Source organism: Vespa velutina, chromosome 3, assembly GCF_912470025.1.
Source record: "Vespa velutina chromosome 3, iVesVel2.1, whole genome shotgun sequence".
In the NCBI taxonomy this organism is placed as follows: Eukaryota; Metazoa; Arthropoda; class Insecta; order Hymenoptera; family Vespidae; genus Vespa; species Vespa velutina.
Genome location: NC_062190.1, coordinates 2,032,501 through 2,054,033, shown reverse-complemented (window position 1 = coordinate 2,054,033; position 21,533 = coordinate 2,032,501). Strand labels below are relative to the sequence as shown.

General features: G+C 27.8%; 1 protein-coding gene across 17 annotated transcripts in view; it reads left to right on the top strand.

Annotated features, from left to right (window-relative positions):
* Positions 1–21,533, top strand: part of LOC124947663 (potassium voltage-gated channel subfamily KQT member 1) — an 80,277-nt gene that overhangs the window by 50,416 nt on the left and 8,328 nt on the right. For 11 of the 17 annotated variants that reach the window (XM_047490137.1, XM_047490135.1, XM_047490129.1 and 8 more), the window contains 9 exons: positions 4,076–4,166; positions 5,640–5,766; positions 7,295–7,470; positions 9,001–9,141; positions 12,290–12,400; positions 12,593–12,799; positions 15,149–15,169; positions 18,079–18,329; positions 21,075–21,185. In XM_047490137.1, the coding sequence (XP_047346093.1) occupies positions 4,076–4,166; positions 5,640–5,766; positions 7,295–7,470; positions 9,001–9,141; positions 12,290–12,400; positions 12,593–12,799; positions 15,149–15,169; positions 18,079–18,329; positions 21,075–21,185 (1,236 nt within the window). The remainder of the gene's footprint in view (positions 1–4,075; positions 4,167–5,639; positions 5,767–7,294; positions 7,471–9,000; positions 9,142–12,289; positions 12,401–12,592; positions 12,800–15,148; positions 15,170–18,078; positions 18,330–21,074; positions 21,186–21,533) is intronic. The other 6 variants (XM_047490139.1, XM_047490144.1, XM_047490138.1 and 3 more) reach the window with 5 other exon arrangements.

The following is a 21,533-nucleotide window of genomic DNA, read 5'->3' as shown; positions in this document are numbered from 1 at the left end:
ATAATATCATAGGAAAGTTAAAAATTACGTCAAACGAAAGAGGAAGTATTATTCGTTTATACGGCGATCATTTTCAAAGCAGATGGAAAAGAATTTTGAAGAAAGCATTTATGTAATCTTTTTTTATTTTTTATAATTAATTAAATCGCTCGATGTTCTATCATATATTTTTATTATTTATGGGATAATCGTTTGGAATTAGTTTTATTTTCTCTTTATATATATATATATATATATATTTATAAATAGATATATACATATATATATATATATATATATATATATATATATATAAAGAGAAAATAGAACTAATACAATAATATATATATATATATATTAAAATTTGTATTAAAGAAGGAAAGGATTGTTGTAACAATCATTATAGTAAACAAAAGGCTAATTTTTCCCTATATAAATGTTTATACAAAATATATATATCATAATAAAATAATAGTTTTGTAAATTACAGTGAACTTTATTGTTTGAGTAATCAATATCGAACTATTGAATTAAATGTTCCTAAGATATCTTAAATTAATTCTATAAAAAATTGAATGTCAATTTGCAATGTTGAAATTTGTTGAAAAATTCTTTTTTATATGTATTAAAATTCATTTCAAACAAGGAAACTATTGTTATGGAATCAACAAAAAACTACTTTTCTTCTTTCTAAATGTTTGTATAAAAAAAAAATATATATATATATACATATATATATATATATATATATCATAATAAAATATTATTTTTGTAAATTGCAACGAACTTTGTTATTTGGGTAATCAATTTCGAATTGTTGAATCGAATATTCTTGTACTATCTTAAAATTATGCAAATGTAGTATCGGTATGCAAGTTGAGATTTGTTGGAAACCTTTTTTCTTTTTTTTCCTTTTTTCTTTTTTACAAATTAGAGCAATTCCGAAGAAAAGAATTATAGAGAATTATAACGGGAAACGTTATATCCTTTTAATCCTTCTGTAAAAATTAATTCCTTTATTTTTTTCCTTTCTCTTTTTTTCCATCGAAATAGGTCCACTTACAAATGAAGATAATCTCGTATGAAAAATCCTGTAAAAAAGAAAAAAAAAAAAGTATATCAAGTCAGACAGATATAAATTCATTGAGATATACGTGCGCTTAGATTAGAGTAATGTAATATCAAGAAAAACGCTTTTAAAGTTTAAGAGTAAGATGAAAACGATCGCACACAATTCTACGATGATTGCTACAACTACATTATTAGTTCGAATTTCGATGTAATAATTTAAAGCTGGTATTTATTCGGTTAATATTTTTAAACATTTGATTTGGTATTTTAAATAAATAATTAATATTTATAATAAAATATCAATACGTAATATATGTGACTCTACATATAACACTATAACATTATATATAACATATTTAATTATTTATACTGATCAAGATATTTATACACATACACAGATATATATATATATATATATATAAGCCGTTTATTTTGAAAGTGGCCTAATTCCATTTATCCTCAAATCGAGATATTTAAGGGTTTGCGTTTCAATGAATTTAAAAATATACGTATAGGATACTAATGAGTCATACTACTTAAGTGTATCTAAAGATGTTAAATTTATAGTTCCTATTAAAATAGTGGCAATTATTAAGTGCATAATATGCGTTTTCTTATCAAGAATGAAGTTAGGTCACTTTCAAAATTAACAATCAGCTTCATTATAAAATTTAAAGGTGCCCAAGTCCATTCAACATAATTTAAGATGCTTCAAATTGAAAAAAACAATACTCAATTTATTTTACATATTTTTAAAACACTTCGAAAACAATTTATGCGATTCAAAACATTTTTTAACTACATAATGTACAAAATAACAAACATAAATTTATTACAAAACAATTTACTACTCATCTAGATTTTGTGTGTGTAAAAGGGATTTGAAGAAATCATGATATTCCGGTGGTATATATCGTAATAGGTCAATTATGTCCTTGAATTTTGCTGTTGTAATTTGTCTGATATTTTTATACAGTGGTGTCAATACGATATTTTCGAACTTTCTTGGTTTACCCCGATGTGGTAATAAACTCAGCACTCAAAAATTTTCATTTTCATTCATTGATGTCTTATAAAAAATTTTATACGGTTTATTCCTGACAAAACGCATTCAACATATTTTTAACCAGTTTATTGATTCTCCATCAGAATTCTTTACCCTTTTAAAAATGGCGTCTTCTAATAATTTTATTAATACAAAATCTTCTTGTCTCATTTCATTTACAATAAAGTTATTACCTTTCCGACATTTTTTAATAACCTTGTAATAATCTTGGAGAACGAACAGTAAATTATTTTTTTTTAATGACATTTCTACCACGCCAAAATCTCTATCATTTGGTAAAAGCGAATGTCCTGATATTAAAAATTTGTGATCTATCATTTCCACATTATTTTCCAAAGTTTGGACAATTTTTAACCACATTTTAACATGTTTTAGGATGCATGAAACAATTTCTTGAGCACCTCTGGATGCAAATACTAATTAATTAAAATTACCTTCATCACTGCCTTCAGACATTATCAATAGTAAATATCTTGATTTAAGTATAAATGGAGTTAGGCCACTTTCAAAATAAACGCTTGAATTATTGAACTAACTCTGAAAACTTATGTATCAAGAATTATCGTATTTGCTCGGAATATAAGCAACCTGAAATGCTTTACTGATAAATAAGATAAAGTTGTACATGTAATTATAGCAATCAGAAAAAATTGACAAATGGAGTTAGGCCACTTTCAAAATAAACGGCTCATATATATATATATATATATATATATATATATATATATATATCTACTGAACATGTATTTTACAAAATACATACCATTTATAAATAAAAATATTTATCAAATAAATAAAATTGATAATTTAAATGAATGTATTATTGAAATTGGAGACATTAATAGAATACAAAAGAAAAAAAAAAAAAAAAACAAAAAAAAAAAAAGAAAATTCGATTAGTTTAAATCGTTACAATGTCATATCCGTTTAATGACGTCTTTACTTACTGTACGTCCTTCGATGATAAAGACACGAAAGATATAATAGAGCCAATTATTATTATTCTTTCGCATATTATTCTCTGAATGAACATCGTCGCTTTAGATATAGTCGGACATTTAAACACATCGCATGCGCAACCTACCATGGAACGTTCAATTATACAAATTGGATATATGCAAATTGCGACTATATACTATATATCCATCCATATATGTGGATATGTATATATGTATTTGAAATACACTTTCCCTAACTGCTTCGATATGGTTACAAAATAGGATTTATTATTTAACCGTTGAAACGATAAGAAGTATGTTATCGTTGAACGGTACAGATCGGAATAAAGAAAGTCGTTAACGATATATTCTTGCGATTATCTATTTATCTATGTTCTCTATAACGTGTCTGTATGCTTGAACAGTCATGTACTATTCTCACGTTTTTGTTCTGTCTAAGCGTTTCAACATATATTATCCATTAGACAATATTAGCATTAATTCTTTGCAATTGATTTGTTATTTGTGTATCTCTCTTTATGTTCCTTCAAAGAACGAATTTATTGAATCTAATGATTTATTAAGAATTAAACGTTTATTTATAACCACTAATAAATTTTAATTTTACGTAGATTTATGGTTATAATAGAAAACCGTAAAATATCTACTTATATACCTACACATATACACACACACACACACACATATATATATATTTTCTTCTTTATCACAGCAAAAATATTTTCCTCTAATTATAATTACAGTTTGCGATATTTATATCGAAGAAATCATGTTACACGTATATTTTCGAAAAATATTTATCGAATTTCATTGGATAAATTACATATTTTCGTAGGGAATAAAAATAAACTCGCTTGAATAAATTCGTATAAAAATTGTTTTTATCCATAAAATATTCGCGTATATAGCTATCATGCGTTGAATAAAAAAAGAAAAAAAAAAGAGAAAAAATACAAAAAAAAGTAAATAAATAAAGTAAAAAACAACAATTTTGTTTCAGGTTCATGGTGGTATTGGTGTGCCTCATATTTAGTGTATTGTCAACGATAGATCAATACAGTAACTTCGCGAACGAAACTCTGTTTTGGATGGTAAGTTAATAAATGTAATAATTAATCTTCGAATACGAGTATATTATCATTTTAAAATAAAGAAACTTTGAGAGTATATCATATTAAAATAAAAAAAAATAAAAAAATAAAAAAATAAAAAAATAAAAAAAAAAAATGAAAAAAAGAAAGAAACCGAGTATATCATCATTTTACCGAGCTAATTATTATCCATAAATTCGCATACTTTTCCTTTTCTTCTTCTTTTCCTTTAGTTTCTTTTTTTTTTTCCTTCGTATTTTTAAAGGAAATCGGCCAAGGTTCACCTACTTTAATATCAATCCGTCGTAATTGAGTTGCAATATTTAAAAGAGAAATTTCCTCGATGGATCTTTCTTTCTTATTTTATATGCCATGTCCCATATTTGAATTTAATGACTGGCTAATGGACGAGATCGTTATTTAAAACAGATTCTTTTCAATTTTCCAAATTGTCACATTAGGCGATAATCACTCTGTATGATATACAAATAATAAAAGATATTAATGAAAGGAGAGAAGGTTATAAGTATATAATAAATAATAAACACAATGATTTTTTTCTTTTTTAATATTATATTTTCAATCAATACTTTAATCAGTACTTTTAATACATTCGAGAGAATAAAAATTATATACATTTTTATGATAATATAAATTACATGTATTTAAGTTCGACGAATCAATTTCATGCGTTTTCATTATTTCCCGTAATTTTATTTATAACAATTTATATCAAATTATAATATCTTAAATGAAATAATTAAACATACTTGATATATAATTAATCGTATATTTTATAGATTTGAATTCCATAAATGTCCTATATTCGTTTTATAATTATTCTAAGACTGTCATTATTTTGCAAATAATTATTTCTTTCAAAATTAATTATTATTTGTTAACTAATATCTGTTTATTACCTTCGATAATATTTCTATCCAATGATTTATTATTCTTCGATATAGAGCATAACGAGATTTATTTATAATTTTAATAGATGGAAATTTTAATATGTATTCATCGTTTTTTTTTTATTTTTTTTTTTTTTTTTTATCTAAAATTAAATCTACCAACAAGTCCTCTTCGTAGTATAAATGAAAAAGGATTAATGATAAATTTCTATAGTGTTTATTAATATTTAATTACCAAACATATAATAATTTCCATTAGAAAAAAAAAAAAGAAAAAGAAAAAGGAAAAGAAAAATATGACCGACTTATACTCGCTTTTATATAGAATCTTTTGAATTTATTTATGAGGGGTGAAAAAAGAAAGCAAAAAGAAAAAAGTAAAAAAAAAAAAAAAAAAAAAAAACGAAGAAGGAAAGAAAGTAAATAACTCATTCTCTATTAAAAACTTTAAATTCATTCGGTGTTAAAAAACTTTTCGTTAGATCTAATATTTACATTAGATTATTATTATGAAAATTGTTAAGGTTATCATACCGAATATTATTAATTATTTCTTTATTAGGAAATATGTTTGGTGGTGTTCTTTGGTGTGGAATACTTGGTCCGTCTATGGAGTGCGGGTTGCAGATCAAAATACATGGGATGCTGCGGGCGGTTGCGATTCATACGAAAGCCGATTTGTATTATAGGTGAGTATTAAACGTAAATGAATTCTCTGTCGGTCTCTATCTTCTATCTGTCTCACTTACATTTAAATCTCTCTCTCTCTCTCTCTTTCTCTCTCTCTCTCTCTCTCTCTCTCTCTCTCTCTCTCTTTCTCTCTGTCTATCTGTCTCTCTCAGGACAAGTATCGTCGCATTGCGCATTGTCGTTCGAATCGAGTCGTTAGCATAGCATTCAACTAATCTGATATGTTCCCTGTCGTACATAAGTAAGTTCGACGTAATGAGATCTCCATTCAGAGAAATGTAGGAGTTCGATTCTCAGAACGTCGAAAATCAATTTGGAGTAAGAATCCACGAAACAGTCTCTCTCTCTCGCTCTCTCTTTCTCTCTGTCTACCTGTCTGTCTGTCTGTCTGTCTGCCTGTCTGTCTGCCTATATGTTTATCTATCTATGTATCTATCTATCTATCTATCTCTTTCATTTACTCTGTTGAAATTAGGGAAAATGATTAAGTGGTCGAGTCAACGTTAATGCCAAAGAGATAATTAACTATGTTATCTAACATAGATGTACACGAGATTTCTCTGTGTATACGCATTACATGCATCGTTGTTTCCTTTTTTTTTCTTTTTTTGTTTTTTTGTCAAAATCACGAAAGAAAGTTCCTTAATTTGCTTAATTCGGAATCTGATTAAGATTAAAAAAAAAAAAAAGAGATCTATCCGGAGAGATAAAACAAGCTCGTTACCGAACTTTACCAAATTTTACTTTTGATTGGATTTCGGATTATCCTTTTTTTTTTTTTTTTTTTTTTTTTTTTTTTTGTTTTCCCTGAAGCTCTTCGAACGATCAACAATTCGTTTTTCGAATCGATTCACAGAAAAAGAAATTGTGTCAATGATTAAATAAATATTCTGACTATTCCTGGATTAACTGAGAGATAGATAGTTTGGGTGGGAATGATGATGGAGGACGGGGAAGAAGAGAGCGAGAGAGAGAGAGAGAGAGAGAGAGAGAGAGAGAGAGAGAGAGAGAGAGCAATGACGTACATTGAACTAAACGAAACAGTTTCGGATTTAAAGAGAAAAATGAATACTTCTCGCTTGTTAAACGGCTAATAATAATCAAGGTGGAATATTAATTGGATATACTGTGTGCATGTTTGTTTGTACATCGTGTGCGTATTGATCGATAATACAGCGATTTTGATTAATTAACTCGAAATATCTTGGAAACGAATCAACTCCATTTGCATACTCTTCTCTCCGTCTTTCTCTTTTACTCATTTTTGAGATCAATATGAAACCAGTTATTACGATTGATTCGAGAGATTGCTCGTTTGAAATTATTAGGGCGAATGCTATGAAGAAAATTTGACCGAATTTCATACTCCTCTAATGGCAATACGATAATTTACAATGATATCTAATAGAAAATAATATTATGATTGAATATTCGTCTTCTTCTTCTTCTTCTTAATAATTTTAACGATGGTTCTTTTTATTAATTCTGTTTTCTTTCGTTTCTTTATTTTTTCCTTTAATATCGCAGATTTAATCGTTGTGGTGGCATCCATGGTGGTTCTTTCGGTGGGCAGCAACGGTCAGGTTTTTGCAACTTCCGCCATAAGGGGAATAAGATTTTTGCAAATATTGCGGATGCTTCATGTCGATCGTCAAGGTGGCACGTGGCGACTTCTCGGATCAGTTGTCTTTATTCATCGTCAAGTGAGTAAGAGCTAAATATAAAGTGAATGTTTAAAAAAATATTTAACCATAGTTGTGTCTGCAGGATGTAAGATACTTCAGATCAACTTTGAGCACATTTAAATAATTTACGCATTGCATGATTCATGAATTTTTTTTGTGACAAGATTATCAATGTGTTTTCAAATGATTATAATTCCCTACTGATTTTTATTCCCGAGCTTTCAAAAAATATACAATATTTTTTCGTGTCAAAATTATTTATTCTGTATAAACAGACAGCTGTTCAAAGTGCCTAGGATGTGGTACACCCCAAATGCACAACTTGAAATTATTTTGAAATGTGCACTATTATGAGTTAAAAAGAAATATGCAGAAATGTAATAGAAAAGTTACATAATCATTTTTAATTCGTAATTTAATTCGAAGAACTAAATTGTTGTTACACTTACTTTATGTTGTCCATTAAACCTTTTCGCTATCACGGCCGACAAAAATCGCTCGTCACGAAATCTTTTTTGCATATCACGGTCGACTAAAATCGCTCGCTACGAAATCTTTCTCGCATACTACGATCAACTAAAGTCGCTCACCACGAAATTTTCCTCACGTATCGCGGCCAACTAAAGTCGCTTGTCAAGAAATCTTTTTCGCTTATCACGACCGATTAAAGTCGCCCATTACGAAAATCAATGAAGAAAGATCAGATCAAGTGGAGGAAGTAATTATTAATAAAAAAAAAAAAGAAGTATATTGATTGAATTATAAATGGACGATTTATGATCGACGGAAAAATTAAATCACGATCTATAATCTTATGATACGAGATCCGATTTTGCGAGAGCGATTAGACGATCAAAATTGTGTTAAACTACATCAAATATTAATATATAGGTATGTTTTAATTATGCAACCAAATTATTTTTTATATAAACCATTAATTCTCACCATAATTCATTGCAAAATATTGATTTATATATATATATATATATATATATATATATATATAATGAATTATTTATAAAAGAAATGAAATTAATTGGCTTAATTAAAAGTGAGAAAGGGGGAGAGAGAGAGAAAGAGAGAGAGAGAGAGAGAAAGAGAAAGAGAGAGAAGAGACGAATAAGTTGATTAAAATGTTTACGTTTGTTTCGATCTTTGTTATAGTGCATCAAATTTGACCGTAACATTTTCGAACATGTTTTCTGGCGCATATACAAAGAAAAAATATATCACGTATAAATTATCCTGTCCGTCGCAATTGCTCTTGGCAAGAAAGTGTAATGAGATAAGAAAAAGCGGAACTTCAACTTAATTTATTTCTATCTCGTGAACAAACACGAGACGCCATTGAGATTTGGTAGAAAACGGCAGGAAGATAAATCGTTCCGTGCATTTTAATGATTTTCTTTCCTATTTCTATCCTTATTACTCCAAACGCCATCTTACGGACGAAAAGAACGATTCGATTTTCTCTCGAATTTCAACTATCTTTTTATTTTTTTATTCTTTTCTCTTTTATTTTTTTTCTTTTTTCTTTTTCTTTTACAGGAGCTGATCACGACGCTATACATCGGGTTCCTAGGTCTTATTTTCAGCAGTTACTTCGTGTACCTTGCCGAAAAAGATGCTGTTGGGCCCGATGGAAAGACAGACTTTTCTAGTTACGCTGATGCACTTTGGTGGGGTGTGGTACGTTTCTAATATATAAATAAAATAATAATTAAAACAACAACAATAATAAATAAAAGAATTTCAACAAATTTCAGATTAAAAAAAATATTCGACCTGCTCTTTATATAACAACAAATTTTTTATATATCTAAATATAATAACAATAAAATAAAAAAGTTATCGTATTAAAAATAATTTTATAAAATATATATATATATATATACATACATACATACATATATACATACATACACATAAAGAAGAAGAGTTTAAACAAATGTCGAGATTTGAAAGATAACATATTTTATCTGCACTTTGTCTAACAATAATCTTTATATTACATATTATTAATTATAGTAAAACAAAAAAATTAATCGTATTAGAAATAATAAAAAAAGAAAAAGAGATATACAATCTATAAATAGGGTGATATAATAGACGAACAAAATAAGGAAGAAATTCTCTTTTCAAAAATAAGTTATATCTCTTTAATTATTTTTTTTTTCTTATCGTATTTCAAATTTCGAATTTGTTGCGCGAGCGTGTAGAGGAAACGATGGATGTTGCGTTTTCGCGTGTGTTAAAGGACAGAAAGGGAAATGCATCTCTGTTCGTGGTCACGTCATCATGCATTAGAACGAAACAAGCCAAATCCCTTTATATCATATTGTTGATAGTTACCGTATAACGCTCGGACCTGTGTCGAATACATACTGCGTACCAATTAATCCTCACCCGGTTGACTTTCAAAACGAATGACGCAATATCTGTAATCGATAATTTTCAAGTAATTGCATAATGTAAAAAAGAAGGAAAACAAGAAAAAATTATAATAATAATAATAATAATAATAACAATGATAACGATATTCGATTTAAAAGATATTAATTCCTTTATAAAATCATATAACTTTGAAGTCATGCAAATTTTATAACTGTACTTCATTGGAGCTTTCCCTTCATTTTATCGAAACAAAATTAATTATCACTTTATATCAGATTTATTTCAATATAATTTATATTTCGTATAAATTATATATTAAATATACATACAAATATATAGTATAAATTATATATATAGTATAAATTAAATAAGATATAGTATAAATTAAATATACATATAAATCAGAGCAAGTAAATATCTCTGTTGCTTATGCTTTTTCTTTGTTTTTTGTTTTTTTTTGTTTTTTTTTTTTTTTCTTTTTTGTATCTTTTCGACAATATTACACTCTTCAAATGGGCACATTTATAAAAAAAAATAATTTTTTTTTCTTTTTTTAAGATATTCTTTCCTTTTAAGACTTTTCGAGGTAATAATTATTTTTTAATGAAATCATATATATTTTTTAATGCATTTGTCACTGCAAACTTGACATTCTCTATTAAAGGAAGTATTAACTCATATATAATAAATAACTTGGTACATTTTAATAAATGTGTACATGGTTTCTTTTAGCAATATTATAATTAAAATATTTATTTACTAAACTAATCTAAACTAATTAATTTTTTCTTCCTTTTTTTTTTTTTTAATATAAATAGTTTAATAGCTTTTTATACGGAATTACAAGATGGATCGACCAACGTAATAAAAAGTATATGACTCCATTAAAAAAAAAAAAATAGTAATTACTTCGATATCTCTTTAAAAAAAAAAAAAAAATGATATCTGAAAAAAATTGTTTCGTCAGCTATCTATACATCTATTCAAGTAATATGACTTTGTCCAGAGGATTTTTTCTATAAAATCATAAATAACAAAGATATTTACTGGCATAAACGCAACACTCTTTATATTATACAAGATGGAGCGAAAACTTTGTCCATCCGAAATATTTCTATTATTTATAAAAATATGGGAAAAATTATTTTATAGGAAACTTGAATGACATGGAGAGAGATATAACATAAATAGATTTTATGTAGGTGTATTAGACATAGAGAAGATTTCAATGTTATCTTCTTCTTTTTTTATTGCTAAATGGAATGTTATATATATATATATACATATTATTATTATTTTCGAATGCGTGGAACTGCAATGTTATCATCATTGGATTTATTCTAGGAAATTGTCACTTTTATATAAATAAAACTTATTTTTACGCAAGGACAAGGTTACATTATATAGTAATAATTACTTAGAGCAATATAAGCATTATAGCAATGTATAATATTACGTATCTCATTATCCATTGATCATTCAGACAAGTAAATCGTGATAATCAAGAGGAACGTTACTTTGTATACTTCATCCAAATCGACTTATAAAAAGTGAATAATCAATTTCGTGATCAGTTCGTTCTCCAAACTTAATCCCATTAGATTTCTTTCTCCTTGGTGCACTCAAAAATATGGTCTATCAAGAAATACCGATTAAACTGAGAGATATAAGACAACGAATTACTGCAGCATTTCTAAAATAAGAAAAAGAAAGATTGTAACTTTGCATCGACACAAATGATCAAATAACACCATAGGACATTTTCTTTAATATAAAAAAAATTGTATTTTATCGTTGTATTTGATCCTTTGAATGACGTTTAATGCTCAGCGTACTGAAATCGCCACAATAGTGGCTATCATATGGTCATAAAAAATATGTATATAGCAACCCATATAAAAAAGAAAAAGAAAGAGATGACGAATATGATCTCTTTTACGTCTACACCCACGTAAAAAGTATATACATTGCATAATGTTCTATTCCATATCATTTAAATTTCATACATTGTAATATTTTTCCATATTATTACGAAAAAACGGAAATATTTTAGGTCATATATATATAAATAAATAAATAAATATATATATATATATATATATATATATATATATATATATATGTAGGTATGTATGTATGGTCATATATATATGTGTATGTATGTATGTATGTATGTATGTGTATGTAACATCATTTTATGACATCACATTATGGTTATTGTGATGTTGGGAAAAGAACTAATTAAATTATAGAGAAATAACGATTGTTTGATAATTAAAGATAATTAAATAACATTTTGATAATGAAAAATCTTGAAGATAAATTAAAAAAATGATTTACTACATTGACAGATAAATAGCCAGATGGATAGATAGATGTTTAGATAGATAGATAAGTAAAGAGAAATTTCTTTTAAAAATCCGTTTCTTTTTTTATTTTCTAGATCACCGTAACCACGATCGGTTATGGTGATACTGTCCCACAAACCTGGATGGGAAAAATCGTGGCATCGTGTTTCAGCGTGTTCGCCATATCCTTCTTCGCACTTCCAGCCGTGAGTTAAGATAAAAAAAAAAAAAAAAAAAAAAAAAAAAAAAAAAAAAAATAAAAATATCGAAAAACAAGAATAATACATATAAACATACAATAATAGATCTATTACGAAGAAAATTTTTCGAAATAAATATAATCTCTCATATTTGATATTATTCCAATGATTACGTTCATTCGCCATTACGTTTTCCAGGGTATACTTGGCTCCGGCTTCGCATTGAAAGTTCAACAAAAACAACGGCAGAAACACTTCAATCGACAGATACCGGCCGCGGCTATGTTAATACAGTGTCTGTGGAGGTGTTATGCCGCCGATAAAGCAATAAACAGTGTCGCTACGTGGAACATTTATATAAAGGATCCAACGCCAGCGGGACAACCATCGACGCCATTGGGAAAGGTAAGAGGATATTATCGAGTTTCTTTGTTCCTATGAAGGAAGTGTCAGTAGCTCTTATATACTAGCTGTTGACTGTTGATGTTCTTAGATGCTTAACGATGTTCTTGAACGTTGTACGATCGACCCATCGTAATGCGCGATTATCAAACATTTATTTTTATTATTATTATTATTTTTATTATTATTACTATTATTTATATTTTATTGATTGATTGATTTTGATTGGATCGTGGAAATATAAATAATAGGCCATTTCAAAAGTAATACATTTTTTTCAGTCGTTTTAATATATCTCGATTTTATACTTGATCGTTATATCATTGTATTTCTTCGTAAATTTAATCATACGTTCGTCTTTTTCTTTTTTTTCTTTTTTTCACTGTTTTTGTTTTGTTTTTTTTTTCTTTTTTTACTTTTCTTTTTATTAAATTAAGAACATTGACGATCTCGATGGACGAATTTCTCTTTTTCTTAGCTTTTTATCGTACGTTTTACGATCCGATCCGATCCGATTCAATCCCTTCTATTCAGTTTTGTTCCGATTTGATTCGATTCGATTCGATTGGTTCGACGATAATTTGGCAGTGGATGGATGCAAACAGAGAATGTGGATTTCTGCTGTATGTTCTTCTTCTTTTATTTTCTTTTTCTTTTTATTTTTTATTACTTTTTTTTTTTTTAATGTTTTTTCGATGTGCCGTTTGATACCGAAGTATATACATATTCATATATACTTGTTAAATATATATATATGTAGATATATATTTCGACCTGATTGTGTTGCTCGTTATTATTATAATTATTGATTATGTCCATGTTTTAATGCAATTGAAGACGTGCTTTTTGGAAGCTTGTATATTGGACTATTTAAATTTTCACATAGATTTTTTTTCTTCTTTTTTTTTTCTTTTTATTATTATTATTATTATTATTATTATTATTATTATTATTATTATTATTATTAAATTTCTTTTTTCTTGTTTTCTTTTTAACAAAGATTGCACTTCTCGTTTGATTCGTCGTCGTACATAATTAATTGTATTTGAATTCGATGAATTTGTTCACGTAATCTGGTCTCAAATTTTTATATGCGATCTTTGTTATCACTTATAGTTTGAATTTTGTGTTTTCTCATTTCATTTCATTTCATTTTACGTCATTTCACTTTATTTTATTTTATTTTCAATTTTTTTATTTTTTTTTTATTTTTTTTTATTTTCTTTTTTTTTTTTTTATTTTATTTTATAACATTCTTTTTTTTGGACACATCGCTGCGATTCCCATTTTTTCGGAATGCAAAAATATTTGAGATACTATTGATGAATGTATTATATGCATACTTCATCATACTACTGGTCATAGATGAGAGATTATATTGTCAATTATTACTATTACTATTATTTATTATTATTATTATTATTATTATTATTCTTATTATTATTATTATTATTATTCTTTTATCAGCTCGTCATTTTTAACTTGACTCGACGAAGTATAATCAGAATTTACTAAATGGATGGATGGACTTAACGTTTCCCGAACATCCTTTTTTTTATTTGTTTCTGTTTTTTCTTTTTTTTTTTTTTTTTTTTTAATTGCTACTTGAGAAAGTTAATAATCCGTTTGTTTTAATCCGTTTTTTTTTTCTATAATTAAACACACGAACAAACGTGTTCCTATTTTTCCAAAAGATAAAACTTGTCATCGTTGTAAATAATACGTAACTGTTTGCCACGTTCGAAATGAAACTAAATTTAGTATTAGCTATTACGATATTACGATAATGCGATGCACAATACGATGACCTTAATGTTCGCATAAATTGAGATCATTCTCTTCGTGTCTTTCTTTCTTTTTCCTTTTTTTTCTTTTTTTTTTTTGCAATTATCAACAATAATTACAACAAATAATAATAACAACAATCTCTATCATCAAAGCTTATGTTATAAACAATGAGAGACATAGCAGAACGTTGAAGAAATCCGGCAGAACATCGATATATTTTATGGACATTAACGAATCGAGTGAGATCCAATTATCTGGCACATTTCTCTAATAAAATACGAGAATATAAATACATATATTTGCCGATAGATACGGCATGATTTTATATATATATATATATATTTTTTTTTTCTTTTTTTCTTCTACACGGGTACCACGAGACACGTACTATTATTACGTATTTATTCTTTCGTTGCATCTGCTGCCAAAATTTAAAAACATTCACCGTGCGTTAAAGTTTATTAAATTAACTTTTTAATTATTTAAAATTTTTTAATTATTTAAAATATGATCAGTAGTCACAACTGGAACGACGATGATTAAATGATTCCTGGTATATTTCAGTTGATTTGTGTAAAGAAGATGGTATGTAAATGGTTTAGATTTTTTTCATATTTTTACTCTTTTGCATGTTTATTTTTTTCTTCTATTTTATATATTATATACATACATAACGTACATACATATACATATACATATACATATATATATATATATGTGTGTGTACATTTATTTATCTATCTTTTTATCCACATGTATATATATATATACATACGTATACATGTATACATATATGATATTATATGCATATATATATACGATATAATCACGTTTTATAACACGCTCGAATTTTTCTTCAGATTTATAACTATAAATCACATAGTTATCACGAACATCCTCGATTTTATACACATATTTATTCGTTCGGGTCTCTTAATAAAGATACTTTGATATTATGCATCGAATCGTGTTAATTTTTAAAAAAAGAAAAAAAAAAGAAAAAAGATTAGAGACATGTATCCCGAGCTTTCAGGATTTATTTATTTTTATTTTTTTTTTTTCTTTCTGCTCAACGAAATTATCAAAAGCTCGGCTAACTTTATTCCTCGAACTACGACGAAGTTACAGCCTATGCAACACTTTTCTATCCGCACTTTGTGCATCAACCCCGTTCCAATTAATAAAGTGTACGCTTTTACAAAGAAAAAAAAAAAAAAGAAAAAAAAAACAGAAAAAAGGAAAAAGAAAAAAAGAGACCCGATTACTCGTGCGTGGTTTAATTTCCGATGAACGACCGCGACCGATCGCGGAAAAGAGAATTCTCGTGAAAATTTATCGAGAGGAAAAAAAGGTTGGGTGGGGGAGGGATAGAGGGATGATGGTTAGGTGCGGTAAAGTCATAATCGATCGAACAAAAATTTTTCACGTTTATCGCGGCTGTACATACATGCGCCCTCATAATAATTTGTGCACCTTTGAAGCTTAGTGTGACCGTTCGTTATATCACGAATCGATGTTGTGCTTTTTTTTTTCATGTAGAAAAAAAAATGAATAAATATAAAAACAAAACAATAAATAAACTAGAAATAAGGGAACGAACGATGAAATTCATTTTTTTTTCTTTCACTCTTCAAAAGAATTATATATTTATCAAATAATAAAACAATTAATTTGATATCTTTTTTCTCCTATTTATATTTATATTATTATATTATATTATTTTTTTTTCATATATATATTATATTATATATATATATATATATCACTCGTTTTCTTTTTTTTTTCTTGCTATTAATTAGTTTTTAATATTGACTATTTTACTATTAATTATTTTTTATATAATAAATAAATCTTTGTATGTATTTAATAGTTCATAGATTAAAAAATACTATCGTTTAACGCAACAGTGCCAGTATTTTTTATTGAAAATTACGACTTTGTTCATTTTTTTTTTATCACTTAACAAGATTATGATAGGATGCACATATATATATATATATATATATATATTTTTTTTTTTTTTTTTTAATATAATATAAGTAATATAGAAATGATATAGAATAGAGATCATATCATGTAAATAATTGTCAGATCTTCAAGAGGTAATTAATTTTACTTCGACATATTTGCGTCCATATAATTAGTACAAACATATTGAATTGATTTGAATGCATATCACGAATATGAGTGTTGAAACAATACTGGAAGATTGAAAATAAATTTTTATCGTTCGTCCCTTCAGATATTCATGAGTATATGAAAAGGATGAGGAATCTAGTTTGATTATAATATTTTTCTCTAATTGTTTGCATGATTTTATCGCTACTATAAACGTATGCGGCATGTGCATATATATATATATATATATATATATATATATATATATATATGTTTATATATATGTTTTTTATATGCTTGTATGCTGTTTTTTCTTTTTTATTATTTGCATCAGCTTCCAAGCGCTATAGCTTTTCTACACGTATTTCTCAAGCACATCCGGCACTTTAGGGATTTTACGCTCGTCGCGTTACGTGAAATTTTACATTCATTTCTTTTTTTCTTATTGCATATATTCTTTTTTCTTTTTTTTTTCTTTCCTTTTTATTTCTTTTTTTTTTTTTTTTTTCTTTTTTTTTTCCTTTTCTTTTCGATACTTCTCTTTTTAATCCACGGTGTGATTTCACTTTTTTCATGTCGTTGCAATCGTTGTAATGTCGTTACGTATCTGATGCATAATTGATACAAAACTCGACGTTCTCGATTAGTTTTGTTTTCCCAATGAGTTTCCAAATGTCAAATTGTTTGCTCGGTAAATCAATTATTAAAGATTTTCGCAAACAACGCGAAACATGAAACGCATACGACCATTAATATTCATTTAGATTCTAGAAGTAAAAAAAAATTTTTCAAAATTCCTCTAATCAATTTTTAAGGAAACGTTCAAACAACGAACCTTATATGCATATACAAATTACGATAAAACACGATATTTTTCACATTTTCTCCGTAAAGTATATTTCGATTGAATCGGCTTTTTCCGTATTTTTTTTTTCGAATTTTTCCGTCAATAAAAAAAAAGAAAAAAACTTTCGATCGAGCGTAAAATCCGCGATTTTACTACGACAGAGATTTATTCGTTCGATGGAAGAGAAAATGGACATAACAGAAAGAAAAGAAAAGAGATCTACACGCAAAGAGAGAAAAAAAGAGAGAAATAGATAGATAGAGAGAGAGAGAGAGAGAGAGAGAGAGAGGAATAGAAAAAAGAAAAAATCTTCAACCTTTTCCACCTCCTCCTCCTCCTCCTCCTCCTCTTCTCTGGTATACCGGTGCTAATAACAGAGAGAGAGCGAGCGAGCGAGCGAGCGAGCGAGAGAGAGAAAGAGAGAGAGAGAGATGAAAAAGAAAGAGAAAGAAAGAGCCGGTGCTCACTTGTAGGGATAGTGCATGTTGTGTTCGACGTGTGTTGTAATGGGAGGGCACCGGGGGTTCAGTCTCTGATGATCCAGGTGGCAAAGAAGGCGAGCGTACTGAAGAGACGGAAATCTCGTAACCGGATGGATGTCCAGCAACAGCAACAGCAATCTTTACCACCAGTAACGATATCCGGTAGTATATCGGCCAGTGGCGGTGGTGCTGCTGCATCTCAAACCGATAATCAGCGTCTCGAGAACGAGGGAGATGTTGTATTTTATATGGAGGAACCTAAAGCGGGTACTCCTAATCGTGCCAGGCGTGACAATCGGTGAGTCCATCTTTTTTAATTTTTTGATTTTTTTTTTCCTTTTTCTTTTTTTTTTTTTTTTTACTTTTTACAGTTTCTTTTTTTATTCTATTATTTTATCTTCCTTAATACTGCAAAACTACGCTAGACATTTCTTAAAATATTTTATTTGTTATTAACTAATATTAATGTAATTGCTAGAATAGTTATTATTTATTAGTTATAATACTCTCGTTTATCATTAGACGGTCATTAGAAGGTTCATTATTGATGTTATTAAAGAGAGTTTAGAGACCCGTATAGAAAATAGTATGGAAAATTATAGTTCGTCAAAACAGGCGAACGGATAGGTTAATTGATCCTGATTATATTTTATATCCTTTTTATATAAAGAAGATAATATATATTTTTATTGATATATTTTTTATTTAAATTTTAACGTCACAAATTTTTCCATTTTCTTATCAATGAACGATAGATGGTTCCTTTTTTTTTCTTCTTTTTTTTTTTTATTCGACTTTATCGTTAGTAAATTTTAACGCAACTAGTCGCGTATAAATTTTCGATAATTTATCCCGTTACATGATTGATCAATCTACAGCCAAGATCATATCAATATATCATCCTTTTTTTTCCTTTTTTTTTTTTTTTTTATATATATTTTTCCCTTTTCTTCTTCGACTCGATTCACCATAAATTAAGATTCCGTCGAGTAGCTGATTCAGCGCGAACGTAGACGCGTTCTTTCGACGTTGAATTTCAAATAGATGTAAAACGAGTATGGTAAATATAGTAATACGGGTGGTAGATAGGAAAAGATAGAGAGAGGGGTGGGAGGATGGGAAAAAGAGAAGGAGAAGGGTTGATACGCAGCAGAAAATAAATGAACCCTCTCGAACGTACTTGCGAGTGCAACGTTTGCGTTAACGGTTTATCCTTGTCTGTCTTTTCGTCCATTCTTTCTCTCTCTCTCTCTCTCTCTCTTTTTCTTTCTTTCTCTATTCCTCTCTCTCTTTCTTTCTTTCTTCCTTTCTCCCTCTCTCTTTCCCGTTATCTCTTTGTCTTCAACCCTCAGTCTCGGTCAAAAAGAGATCTAAAAGACTTCAAAGGATTGAGAATGTGAGCCGAGATATGAGGCGTAGCATCAAACGAATTGTTTTCTTTTTCTATATACAACACACCCCTTTTCTTTTCATTTTTCTCTTTTAATTTTCATATAAAACTATTATACTTTATCCCACACAATATCGTATATTTATAGATTATCAAATTATAAACTGCTTTCCACTTGCTTTATTAATAATATCTCACTAATTTAAATTTTAATGTGGTTAACTCATTGTCAGTTTTATTTCATCCGTCACTGAAAACAGATTTTGTTTGACGTTATATACGTACACATATAAATACATACATATATATATATATGTATGTATGTATATATGTACATATATACTTACTATGTGTATTCACTAACATAATTGGTGAAACCAGCAGCCAACACCAATGATAAAAGCTTTGTCCCTTAGATTCTATCAGTAACATCAAACTGACCCATTTCGTTCATATAACTAGCTCTCGTAAATTGTTGTCCGAAATAACGTTATCGTTAGTCCGACGAGTTTACGGAGGCTGCGAGCAATGACCATTTATCATGCAGGAAACGTTTAAATATTTACTTCGATCTACCACAAATTAGGTACGATAAGGAGAGGATCATAGCGAACATGCAACGTGTAATGTCCAAATAGTTTCACCGAAATTGAATCCATTTGTTCTTTTTCTCCCTCTCTCTCTCTCTCTCTTTCTCTCTCTCTTTCTCTCTTTGTTTCTCTTTTCATACATCATTCCTATTTCTTTCCCAAGGGTGAACGCAAGGTTGACCGCAAAGATGAAAAATAAAAGAAAAAAAAAAAAAAAGATCAGAAAGGTCTAACTCGCATGTACAAAGAAATAAAATTAATGGAAAATAATTTATAAATCGTATATAAAATCGCTGATGCTTATATTCGATCTTTTTCTTTCTATCAAAATTTCTATAATTTTTTATCACGATATTATTAAATGTTGATTGTAAACGCTATAAATATACGTATAGTCGAAATTCATGTAGATATCATAAACTGTTTTTTGTGTATATATATATATATATATACTTATTAAAAAAAATAAAAAGAAATATTTCGTAATATTGAACATTCTTTTTTTTTCTTTTTATTCTTTTTCTAAATCAGTATATAAAAAGTTATTCGAAATCGCGATTGTAACTGTTTCTATAACTGCAATTGAAAATGAATTCGAATTGAATACATTTTGCGAGTTAAATCTATTCCCCTCTGTATCGTTTTCCAACGAGAACTTTTTATTGAGTTTTATTCCTAACTCGTTTCAATATTACATTTCATTAATACGAATACATTCTATTCGTATTTCATCACACATCATTTTATTTGTTTTGGAACTCTAGAGAAAGTATTTTCGCTATTGGTCAATACAAAATATTTTTAAATAAATTTTGAAAATTTGTAAGTTTTCATCAAAATTTCTCCCTATCTCTCTCTCTCTCTCTCTCTCTCTCTCTCTCTCTCTCTTTTTCTCTTTTCCTCTTTCGTTAAAGGACAAAACGGACCGTATAATCTTGATATAGATATACGAATGATTCGAAAAACTCATCATGACAGATGTGTCAACCATGCGAATAGTACTTTCTATAGAGTGACTTCGAATATCAAGGAGAACTAGTTCCGAGTTTGTTAGTATGAGTAGCGTGTTTCCGATTGGCAGGGGGAGCCTCTTTACTTCCCAGACAAGTTCGGTGACTGAGGCCACCAGCGATGAAATTGACATTGACATCGAGGAACCGCAAAGGGTCACAACGTAAGTAGTTACATATACACATATATATATATATATATATATATATATGTATATATGCATATATGTATGTATATACATACCATATATAACATATCATTTGATTATTTCAATAAAAGCTTTTAAAGTTAGAAATGGTAGAAATGAATTTAACATAAGAGACAAACATACATGCACACATACACACACACATACACATTGTATCTGTCTAGATACGAGATAAGATATTACAATTAAAGCGAAAAATTGAATTACATTTTTTTGCGGAAATTCTTTAGTATTAATTTATTAATTAATGAAGATTGTCCTTTTGTTTTTATTCTTTTATAAAATTTCAAACATGTAGATGAT